This window comes from Hyperoodon ampullatus (genome assembly GCF_949752795.1).
Source record: "Hyperoodon ampullatus genome assembly, chromosome: 8".
Classification (NCBI taxonomy): Eukaryota; Metazoa; Chordata; class Mammalia; order Artiodactyla; family Ziphiidae; genus Hyperoodon; species Hyperoodon ampullatus.
Window position 1 is genome coordinate 79,578,222 of NC_136921.1, and position 11,481 is coordinate 79,589,702.

General features: G+C 38.2%; 1 protein-coding gene across 1 annotated transcript; it reads right to left on the reverse strand.

Moving 5' to 3' along the window:
- Window positions 1-10,650: 10,650 nt before the first annotated feature.
- LOC307057018 (GTP-binding protein Di-Ras3-like) lies at window positions 10,651-11,226 on the reverse strand (the record flags this gene model as incomplete). The annotated part of the gene is made up of 1 exon (XM_079710004.1): window positions 10,651-11,226. One exon carries the CDS (start codon window positions 11,224-11,226, stop codon window positions 10,651-10,653), a length of 576 nt encoding a protein of 191 aa, XP_079566130.1.
- Between the last annotated feature and the right edge of the window lie 255 nt (window positions 11,227-11,481).

The window sequence follows — 11,481 nt, forward strand, 5'->3', positions numbered from 1 at the left end:
TGAGAATACTTTATATTCGTTAAATACAGAATTAATTATTCTTTAAATATTCTACTTAATCTGATTCTGCTTCTAGTGCTGTGTATTCCCTAAATACAAAATGGAAAGTTTCTCTTTTTGATTCCTTTTAGATTTTGCACTGACAAATAAGGGAACTTCACAACATCAGCAATAGAATTCCCCAGAAACTCTGTATCAGCTCATCTTTCCTCAGCGGCTAAAAAAGTGACATATTTGTTAAGTCTGTTGTTCATTTTCATACATGTAGCACTAATTAACATTAAAAGGCTCCACCTCCCTTCTTATAACCTTGGTAAGAACTGGGTATTAAAATAACTAGTCCAGCTCTAGTCAGTGAGCAGCCTCAGGATAGAAATTATGCTATTGATGCCCAAGATATTTCAACAGAGATGATATACTGAAGTTTCTGTGAGTCATTTATGCTTTCAAGTTAACAATATAATGCTGCGTTTTTATAAGGTAACTTATAAGCAAGCACATTAGAAAGAGATATTTATAAACCAAACTGCGCTTCGTGAGATCAGATGTCATGTCTTGTATACTGTATTTCCTTCCTTGGGCCAAAAGACCTTGGTTGGAGAAACCCTACGTAGAAGTCTAATTTGAGGAGGGAGCTCTTGGCCTTTTTTTCATATGATAATTTTTTCCTCATTAGGAAGATATGAGGTGGTCAAACTGACCAGGGGGGTTTCTACAATATAGTCCTTTAAGAACCTGACTAATTTGTCACAAATAATGCCAAACGAAGGAGTATAAACAAGCAATAGTTTACAAAATACATATTTCAGTCTGGAGAAATTATGCATGCAATATACTTGGTAGTATTTTTTTTTTTCAAATTTATTTATTTACTTTTTTTTTTTTGCTGCCTTGGGTCTTCGTTGCTGTGCGCGGGGTTTTCTCTAGTTGCAGAGAGCGGGGGCTACTCTTCGTTGCAGTGTGCGGGCTTCTCACTGCAGTGGCTTCTCTTGTGGAGCACGGGCTCTAGGTGCACGGGCTTCAGTAGTTGTGGTGCCAGGGCTCAGTAGTTGTGGCACACGGGCTTAGTTGCTCCGCGGCATGTGGGATCTTCCCGGACCAGGGCTCGAACCCGTGTCCCCTGCATTGGCAGGTGGATTCTTAACCACTGAGCCACCAGGGAAGCCCCTTGGTAGTATTTCTATTAGAGAATGGAGGAAGTATGCTTCTCAGTGCCCCAAAGAAGGAAAAAAGTTATAATTAGATGTCATCACTATCAATTTAATTAGGTTTTCAAAGAGGGGGTCGGTCTACCTCACCTCTTGGAAAAAGACATCAGGTCATGCCACGGAACTTGGTCATGCCTGAAACTTTGATTGCGCCTGTTCCCACCAAGAAGGCGGATTTCAACTGCCTGGACATTAAAAACAAAAGAAATTCCATCAGTGAGACATCAGAGCAGTCTGATTTTTATTTAAAATTTTCAGAAAAAATAAAAATAAAAGGGTCTTTGTTGAAAAACCTCCTGAATGATTTCTGACACTTGGACTTCTGAATTTTTCATTTCAGAGATAAAAAATCGTGTTCATAAATTTGGGTCCAGAAAGTGGAAAGTAATATCTGTTGATGAAGGTTCCTAAAATACCATGGTGCTCTAACCATGCTCTGCACAAAGTTACTTCTCGAGGTGTGATGAACAAAATTTCCTCTTGTGATGGAAAAAATTAAACTTAAAAAAAAATGAAAGTCAATGATGAGTGAGCCTTAACATTTATTGATGTGTAGTTCAAGAAAGGTACTCCTATTATCTAAATATACATCAAGAAATAGTTTATTTCAAACCAGGACTTAATGGGAATACAAATTAGAGAATCTGGGACTTTTCCTTGACATGTCGAGATTTCATTTGGCATTTAAGACAACGATTAGATGGCTTTTAATACTATTATGAAATTTTATCTACATCTGGAGAAATTTTTCTTTATCTTCAACCATCAGTTAGTTACCTATTGTTTTAGTATTAAGAACCTATATTTCATACATTCAGACTGAAGTGTGTCATTGCCTTCATTTGGTTCACTTTAGTTCAGCAAGTGCACCTGAGCATCACTTATGCTCAGGGGTGTGTGCTAGAAACAAGGGCTTTGAGTCTAGTATTTCCTCAGTTCTTCATAGGAAACAATAAACCCATGTTCACCCATAGTGGAAATGCAATTTAAAAAAAACTCTGGGAGCATAGGGGAAGGAACACATGTCTCTGCTTCTGTTTAATCTGGGCTTAAAATAGTGAATAAGGTTTTACCAACTCTTTTGCCCATTCCTCTCACCATGCCTTCCTCCTGTTCTTTCTCCTCACAGTTAGATTTCATTTTATTAATGAATATAAGATTATGCCCTTCCCTGCTTACATTCTCCCATGGCTTCCCCTTGCACTTAGAATAAGATCCAGTGTCATCTCCAGGGCATGCAAGGCCCTCCTGTGATCTGGCTTTGGTCTTTCCAGCCTCAATTTACCTGACTTCCTGTTGTGCTGTAGCCAGGCTAGTCTTTCATGGTTGAAGCCCAAAACTGCAGCAGGCTCTGACATCTCCTCTTACCACTGCATGGAAATCCCTCCCCTACATCTTTTAGTAGATTGTTCCCTCTCCTCATTCAGTTGGCAGCATAAATGCCACCTTCTCAGAGAGGCCTTCAAGGACCTTGCTGTTTAAACACTCTAAAATACCACGCTGCTTTATTTTCCTCCTAGCATTATCTGAAAATATTGTACTTATTTGTTTATGGTGGGTCCTGCCACAACTACCTCTATGTCCAGGGAATGTAACCTTCGAGAGAGAAGGAGCCCCACTTGTCATGTTTGCTATGTATTCCCACTTCTAGTACAGGGCCTGGTACACCCCAGAAGCTCAGTAATTGTTACTGAATGAATGAATCATGATCACTATATTTTCAGATTCTTTTTCCATTTTAAACAATAGTGAAGAATCTGGTTGAGTTTTCTCTTTGTACAAATAAGTATACCAATTTATATTTCGGTGCAATTTTACTAACGTAATGATCAGTTCTTGAAAGAAGGCCAAATCTAACATAATTTAAAAAAAGATACAGGAAGTGTTCATGGTGTCTTCTCCTTGGAGTCCTTGGCCAGTGTTTTTGGCCTCTCATGGCACTAAATTCACAAATGTAAGAAAAATTAAAAACAAATTACCTCCTCCTCTTTTTATGTTTTCAACAGTACCATTGTCTCTGAGTGTTCCCCAATGGGGGTACACAGGGTCAGTTTGCACATAACTTAGCAAGGTTTTAACACTATTTCAGTTTTGTTGCAATCTTCCCTTTATGGGAAGGCTAACATTCCAATATTATTAAAAATGCAAACCAATAAGACATGAAATGGCTTGCTTATTGCTAACATTTATGCAAAACCACTTAAAATGTTAAAAAATATTAATCTCCTACCCTATGTAGCAATTAATGCTGCACAGATGATGACAATGGTTTTTTCTACTGGAAAATCACCAGCAATCCACATTCTCTTCTTCTGCTTAATTAACACAACTATATATATCCTTCAAAGTCAGAGGAAACTGGTGTAATTGCTTTTGTAAGTTCAACCAGTCTCCAATGAAGAACAGATTGCTAAATTAAATGCAAGTAATTTGAAGCTTTAAAAAAAAATCAGGAATATAGACATTCTTGCTGGTGTATAGTATGAGGTGATACAAAGGTCAGGGAAAGAAAAGAAAAAGTAAGAATTCCTGGACCTGTCTTTGATTCTCTGTTGAGATATTAACTACATTTTAAAGACCATTTGTCAAGCAGACATCATGTTATATAAAACAATTATACTTTATAATCATCCGCAACATTGTTGTCAACATAGATGTGTGCTGAACTGATTTGGAATCAAAGACTCTGTGTGTGTGTGTATGTGTGTGTGTGTGTGTGTGTGTGTGTGTGTGTAAAATAGCCCTAAAGTTTCTGAAAAGCAGAAGAAAATAAGGATTGCAGAAACAAGGTGGAAAATAATTCAAAAAAATTTTACTTATTTACTTTTATCTAGAGAAGGTAAAAGAGAGGACAGTGGGGAAGTAGGAAAAGAGAGAGGCAGAAAAACAGAGATCAGAGTTGAGGAGATACACACACACATACATAGAATCCATCCTCATTATTTGTGGATTCTGTATTTATGAATTTGCCTACTTGCTAAAATTGATTTGTGACCCCAAAATCAATATTCTAGGCACTGTCATGATCATTCTCAAACATATACATAAGAAGAGCAGTGAAAGATTTGAGTTTCTGGACACACAGTCCTAAAAGAGGCTAAATAAGGTGATGTTCTGCCTTTCAGTTTCAGCTGTAAACTGTAAACAAGTGTCCTGTTTGTGGTATATTTAGTGGTGTATTTTTACATTTTTGTGCTTTTTGTTGGTGCTTAACTATTTATAATGGTCCACAGGCATATCGCTGGAGTGCTGTCTAGTGTTCCTAAGAGCAAGAAGGTGGTGATGTGCCTCACAGAGAAAGTATGAATGAGGTAAGCTTCATTTAAGCATGAATTATAAGCTGTAGGTTGTGAGTTCAATGTTAATGCATCAACAATCTGTATTAAATCAGGCGTCTTTAAAGAGTAACACACATAAAACAAGGTTATGTATTGATCTGTTGACAAAAATGTTGCAACCAGAGGCTCGCAGGAACCTAGCCCTGTATATCTCTTAGGAGCAATGATTCAGTTTTTGCTAACTCAGTTTTGCAGTGGCTTTATAAACATAACTACTGCGAATAATAAGAATCAACTGTGAGTGTGTGTGTGTGTGTGTGTATAGATTCTTATTCGAAGTGGTTATATTTGTATATATAGAGAGAAACAGTGAGAGAGAAAAGGAGAACAAAAGAACTATCTCATATCTTGGATCAAGTGTGGATTGCTTATCTGGAGGCCAAATCAAAGTGTGTAAATAAAAAGTAATAGGATTAGATGAACAAGTAGGTGTTTAGCTCAGAGTGGAAAAAGAATTAATCACAGTCTGTACAAAAAAGAGGGAACTTTGACCGTATGTCTCTTTAACTCTTTTATTATATAGAGGGGGGATGTGAGGATGGGCATAGTGGTCAAAAGTAAGACTCCAGAGACCAATTCAAATCTCAGCTCTCACCCTCTTAACTTCTGGGCCTCATTTCATTATCTATAAGATGGAGATTATAATATGTCTCATAGGCTTGTAGTAAGAATTAAATAAGAAATCAAAGATTGTAGAAGAGTGTGTCATATATTAAAACATTCAATTAATAACGCAATTATGAGTAAGCAGAACCCAGGCTTATATTTACGTAGAATCTTGCTGGTGGAAACCAGCCCCCATGTCTGCTTATCCCCAGCTCAGTGTTTTTTCATTGCACCTTTCTTGGGCCATTGAGATACCATTTGGACTGATTTACCCTTAGATGCTGTTATGATGGTTGGCAAGGAAAGGTTTGTGTTCCCAAGGTATGCTTTCATAGCATAGAATACAGAGTTGAAGGAGAAGTAATGTAAGCAGTAGTTAAGAGGAAGAGGGATGTCTCCCTCAGTCTTCTCCTAAAAGAACATCATTTCCAAAGAAGAGAAGTAATTTCAATTAGCTTGTATGTTATGGAGCAAAGGAAAGAGATAGCTTCGGGGATGGGGATTAGAGGAAGCAATGCTGGTTGGTTAGTGGTTTTTTGAAAGACACTAAGGCATGTTTATATATTAATGGAGATTTGTCCATAGACACCCAAAGACTGATTAAGTAACTTAATAAAGAAGGCTACTGGAATTAAAAAAAACAAAAAAAAAATGAAGAAGAGAAGTAAGAAATCATGCTAAGTTTTACTCATGCACTATGCAATCACCTGTGTTCATAAAATGGAATAGACTTTAATTCCCACCATGAGCATAAAGCAAACCAGTGTAAAAAGGAAGAGGTTTGCCTTTTTTCTTTTTTTTAATGAAAAAGAAAAAAACCAGCATCCCCAGCCTCAGTTTCTTTATATACAAATGGGAATAATAATACCTACTCTATCAAATAATGTTCAAATCCCTAGAAAGTATTTGTGATAGAATATTCCACCAAAGCTAGATATAGAGGTCTATCCAAAGTAAAATTAGTTAGGATTTAAGACAATTTATTTGATCTCACTTTACACCACTACAGAAGCCTTAGAATGAAGTAAAATTACAGTGCATTACCTTTCATATCATATCTAAATGTACCTGCATAGAAATTCTTTTCAAGATGTTATTAATAATAATAAAAGAATCTATTACTTCACATGTCAGAGGGAACAATTCAGGATACAACTACTATTTTAGTATATTTAGCCAATCCTTTTTATCAGTGTGAGTGACTGGTACAGAGCTGGTGAATGAAATCTACAGATTTTATAACTGTTCGGATTAGTCCAGATAACATTGATGAGTACTTCAAAGAATGTTCCTTTTATTTTTTCCCCTCTCTCTCAAAGGGATTCTGGCAAAGGTTCATATTTTCATCTAGAGAAGCTTACCATTTAAAAAACATATTTCTTTTTAAACCCATTCAGTTAGCTGCCCACATTTGTATTAAATACAAACTGTTTCATACAGTTCTTTCTAGAAGCCAACAACGTGCCTGTAATATACCTCTCCATAATAGATTCACTGAAAAAACGTGACTTATTTTACATTCTAAATCAAATAATGGTACATTTTAGCCATTTCTATTGCCTTTGACATCGGTATATCTCCATGAATAGGATATACTTATTCCTTAGGAGTTGACTAACAAATAATATTTTAGTCAAATAGTATTTGTTAATTTTAAAGAGTAGTCCATCAAACAAGATAGCATTGTTGTTGTTGCATTGCTGTTTTTTTAGTTTCATACTTATACAGACTGGGGCACATCATGAAAGGAGACAGAACTATACCTCAGTAAGTTGCCCCAAGTGCATACTATTTATGTTGAAGGTTCCGTTGTAGCCAATGAACTCTGAGCCATAAAAATTCACCTCACTGAACTTCAAAAATATTACAAATAGGTAAGGAGATGCTAAATAAATCATCAGATTTACTAAATTTAAATGTTTATTTTTATCCATTTCTAAAGCACGATGCAGGCATTTCTCACCATCAGAGTGTAGGGTTAATGTATGAGAAGACCATTAAACTCCCATCATTTAAACATGATAACTGCCTCACGTGTCTACATAATGTTTCAAAGCTATTTTTAAGCCATTTAAGCTTTTCAGTCTACACTAAGCATCCACCAAGAGATTTTCTATTAAATTTAGTACAATATTTTAAATGATCAGCACAACTCGATTTTAAATAAATTCTAGAGTAAAAGTAATTTCTAAAGACATAACTTACATAATTTTCCTCAATGCATCACTGGTTCTGAATAGTGGCTTTCAAGTTTAAATCATTAAAAATCTTTTAGGGCTTCCCTGGTGGCGCAGTGGTTGAGAGTCCGCCTGCCAATGCAGGGGACATGGGTTCGTGCCCCGGTCCGGGAAGATCCCACATGCCGTGGAGCGGCTGGGCCCATGAGCCATGGCCGCTGAGCCTGCGCGTCCGGAGCCTGTGCTCCGCAACGGTAGAGGCCACAGCAGTGAGAGGCCCGCATACTGCCAAAAAAAAAAAAAAAAAAACTTTTAGAATCCCCAGGCAGCTACGTCTTGTATAAATCTAGTGTAAATTTTAAGGAGTTAATTGGTGCTAAAAATGACAAAATCAATTTGGTATACTTACATGTTTCTGGTTACCCCAAATAATTTAAAATAGCAAATGTTTCACAAAAGGTTGTATAAACAAGTAAAGCACTAGAAAAATTTCAAATAAGAATTAGAATTATTCCTGTATCCTAATAAAATTTTTGATCCGCTAAGAATACTATTGGCTAGGATATTATTATGCCAACTAGTGCATCCTTGGGACAAGGGATTTCGTGACCGGGAACTTGGGAATTTCACCTGGAAAGAGCAGATGACTGTTGGGAATGATTGGCTGACTCAATGAAGACAGAAAGCTGAGGTAGAACACAAAGGAGCTATTGATGGCTTTTGTCTGTGGAAGACAGAAGCCTAAGGGAAGGGTGACTGTTCTCTCTTAGTGTCATGGATGTCACATGATAGAAAGTTTTATGTTTGTTTCTGACATTAGGCAAACAAAAACCTTTTGAATGCTGAATTAGGCTCTTGTTTTGAGCCTGTGAGCTGCTACTCATTCCTGTTGATGAGTACTGATCTGATTGCAGCCCTTTTATTTTTATGGTGTTAACTGCACAGGGAATGTGGGTAGAAGGCCTGAGATAGGACCACCAACCTTATCCCTCCAGAGTTCACATAGCTTTTGGAGTTTTCCTTTTTTTGGGGGGGAGGGAGGAGGAAGGGGATGTCTCAGGAACTTACCAATCTCTTTGCTTAAATGAACAATATGAGTTAGGCCTTCTGAAACCAGTCTAGCAAAAGACTCTTACTTTCTTTTCCCTCTGGAGAAGAATACAACACTATCACCACGATTCAGCTTTGCTTGTCTGGGTCTGTGCAAATTGTGAGGGAAAGAGAGTGCTTTGAGGGAGCCCTTCCTTTTCCCTTTGGTCCCTGTGATCTGTACTCACTTTAGGTTTTGGTTCAAAATTCGATGACTTGGCAGGAAAAGATAAATCCATTTTGTAAAGACATGGTGATGATTGTATTCTTGTTGAGGGAGTCATAGATTGAAAAAACTGAAGCCATTTTTAAGGCCCTTGATTATGGCAGACTTTTAAATATATACATTCACTTTAAATTAAAAGAATTCAAAGAAATGAGAATAATTTCTGCTTTCTATGGCCAGACTTTGAAGTGGAGAAATGTGGAACTAAAAGCAAATAGCATAACCTGTTTTAATCAAAAGGAGTCTAGCAAGAAACAATCAATTAAAGAACAGTCTGATTCTCTGCGACATCAATGTATGAAAATCTGTTAGACGCCAGATTGTGTCTCAAGACACATATGATGAACTGAACAAAATGACCTGCTAATAGCTTTTATGGGTAATAAATGCATCATGTTATTTGTAATTTTGCAGATGGTAAATCAAGCTAATATCGAAGCTGAAACAAGCTACTTGTTAAATATAGTTCAAAATGATCTGTGTTATTCAAAAACTGTATTGCAGAGAAAAGAAAGATGATTATTCCTTATATTTCTAAGCATCTCAAATGGATAAACATTTCCATTCTGCCATGGAGGCATTTAAAATTTTAAATCCTTTGGAGAAAGCATGCCTGAAATAAATTTAAGCTGAGAAACGCTAAGTTTATTTAGATTATAAGCAGGAACAAAAACGTAAAACCTGTGCTGAAATTGAAGTGTGACTTTATTGCATACAATGCACATTAGATATTTCCAATCAGCGTTTGGAACACTGACCTGGCAAATTTGAACATTTGAGCCCAACACATATTAACAAATGAGGCGGGGGGTGGGCATGCCATTCATATTGTAGACTCTTTTGAATAGTCTCATTTGCCTAAATAACTCTTTAGCTTCAGTTTTGTTGTCGTTGTTGTTGTTACAAGATCTAAGGTAGATAGCAACACAATTCTGGGGAGGTTAGGAAGAGAGGAGCCAGGACAGTTGTCCAAGAAATCACTCGTATAGGAAAAAAAAATAGGAAAAAATAAACTGACTGCCCATGATATACAAAGGGAAAGTCAGTCAAATGAAAGGAAAAGTTAACTTTGTAGATGGACAGGTCAGATATTTGAATCCCAAAATGGGCTCTTTCTATGTTTGAGCTGGTTATTATTAACCTTAAATCATTTTGTTTGCCATCTGTGATATATGTCATGTAAGTAAGATCAGTTCTGTGTGTATTTATTTATTTATTTATTTTTGCATGCAGGAAAAGCTTTAAGTCACGGAACTGTTATAATTTTTTTAAACCGCAGTGTAGAATACTTAAACATTTTTACATGACTTAGGAAACAATTGGCATATATTTAGTAAGCAAGTTCTACTTTCACAATTTTCTCTGCTCCCACCCTCAATGCTCAGCTACAGAACCTTCATTTACTTATCATGTTTAGTATCTCTGTCTCACAGTCAGCTGTCAGAGCTTTTGTTGCAAAAACATGTCTCAACAATTAAATACACAATGGGAAGATATGATCAGACATTTACAGGACTTGAAATTTTTAAGAATAATACACAATAATAGGATTACAAGAAGGGCAGTGACATCTTTCAATTCATTTTGCTATTTCCATTCTCTTTTTTTAAACATTAATCTCTAAAGTCCATCCAAGTCCCATCCTTTAAAATGCATCCTGTTCCTTTTCCTCTTCTGCTCCAATGTCCATATTTTAACAATTCGAGTCCTCTTGCCTGGGAAAAAGAAAAGTTACTAACTCACAAGGGACGTTTATTGACATCTAATTGTTACAACCCAAACGACAGCACAAAAGTCAGTCATGTACAGGTGACACAGCACAATGGGGTCTGTCCATGTTTTCGGCACACTGAAGGAGAAGAGGGTTGGGCTCCTTAAGGCTCAGGGTTCACATGATGATGCACTTGACCACCAGCTTCTCCGTGGTCTTGGGGATCTGGGATTTCTTCTAGGGAGGCTGGGCGCCGGCGGCAGTGGCGGGGCTTCTTCTCAAAGTTTATCAGCATCTAGAACAGCTCCTGCACATTGATATTCATCTTGGCGGAGGTCTCCAAGAAGGCACAATTCCACTCCGACGCGTAGGCAGCACCTTCCTTCTCGGTCACCTCCCGGTGGCTCTCATTGCACTTGTTGCCCACCAGGATGATGGCGCACTTTTGTGGGTTGTTGCCTTTGAGTTGACGGATCAGCTCATAGAGGGGCTTCAGCTCCTCCAGGGTTTGCTTCTTGGTGACGGAGTAGACCAGGATGAAGGCGTGACCCCTGGCAATGGCGAGGCGTTGCAGGCCCCGGTAGCGGCGGCCGCCAGTGGTGTCGGTGGTATGCAGCGCGCCCGCCTTGTGGCTGCAGCCCAGCGCCTGGAGGTGGGTATCTTCGATGGTTGGCAGATACGCCTCACGGAAGTTGCCGCGCACGCACCTCTGCACCAGTGCGCTCTTGCCCACGCCGGCCGAGCCGAGCACCACCACGTGGAAATCTCTGCTCCTCCTCTGGGGGAGGCAGGTACGGATGACGGTCAAGGTAGGCAGAGGCCGCAGCCGCTTCATCAGCCGTTCCTTGAGGCCAAAGCAGGAGCTGCCCATTGTCGGGTATTGGCGGGGAGATGCGTGCACACCTTCTCTGGCACTTGGCCAGCAGTGAGGGAAACCTCATAAAGAAAGGAGGACACCAGATAAAACTCCAGCAGCCCCTAGCCCACACATATCCTGCAGTATTTTCTCTTTTCTCCATCCAAGGCTGATCTGTGTATTTATTTTTAAAGAAGGGTAATCTCAGATATAAATATAGAAAATCTCTAATAAGTTTTATTTTTAAATAAGTGTAATTTAAGGTGTATT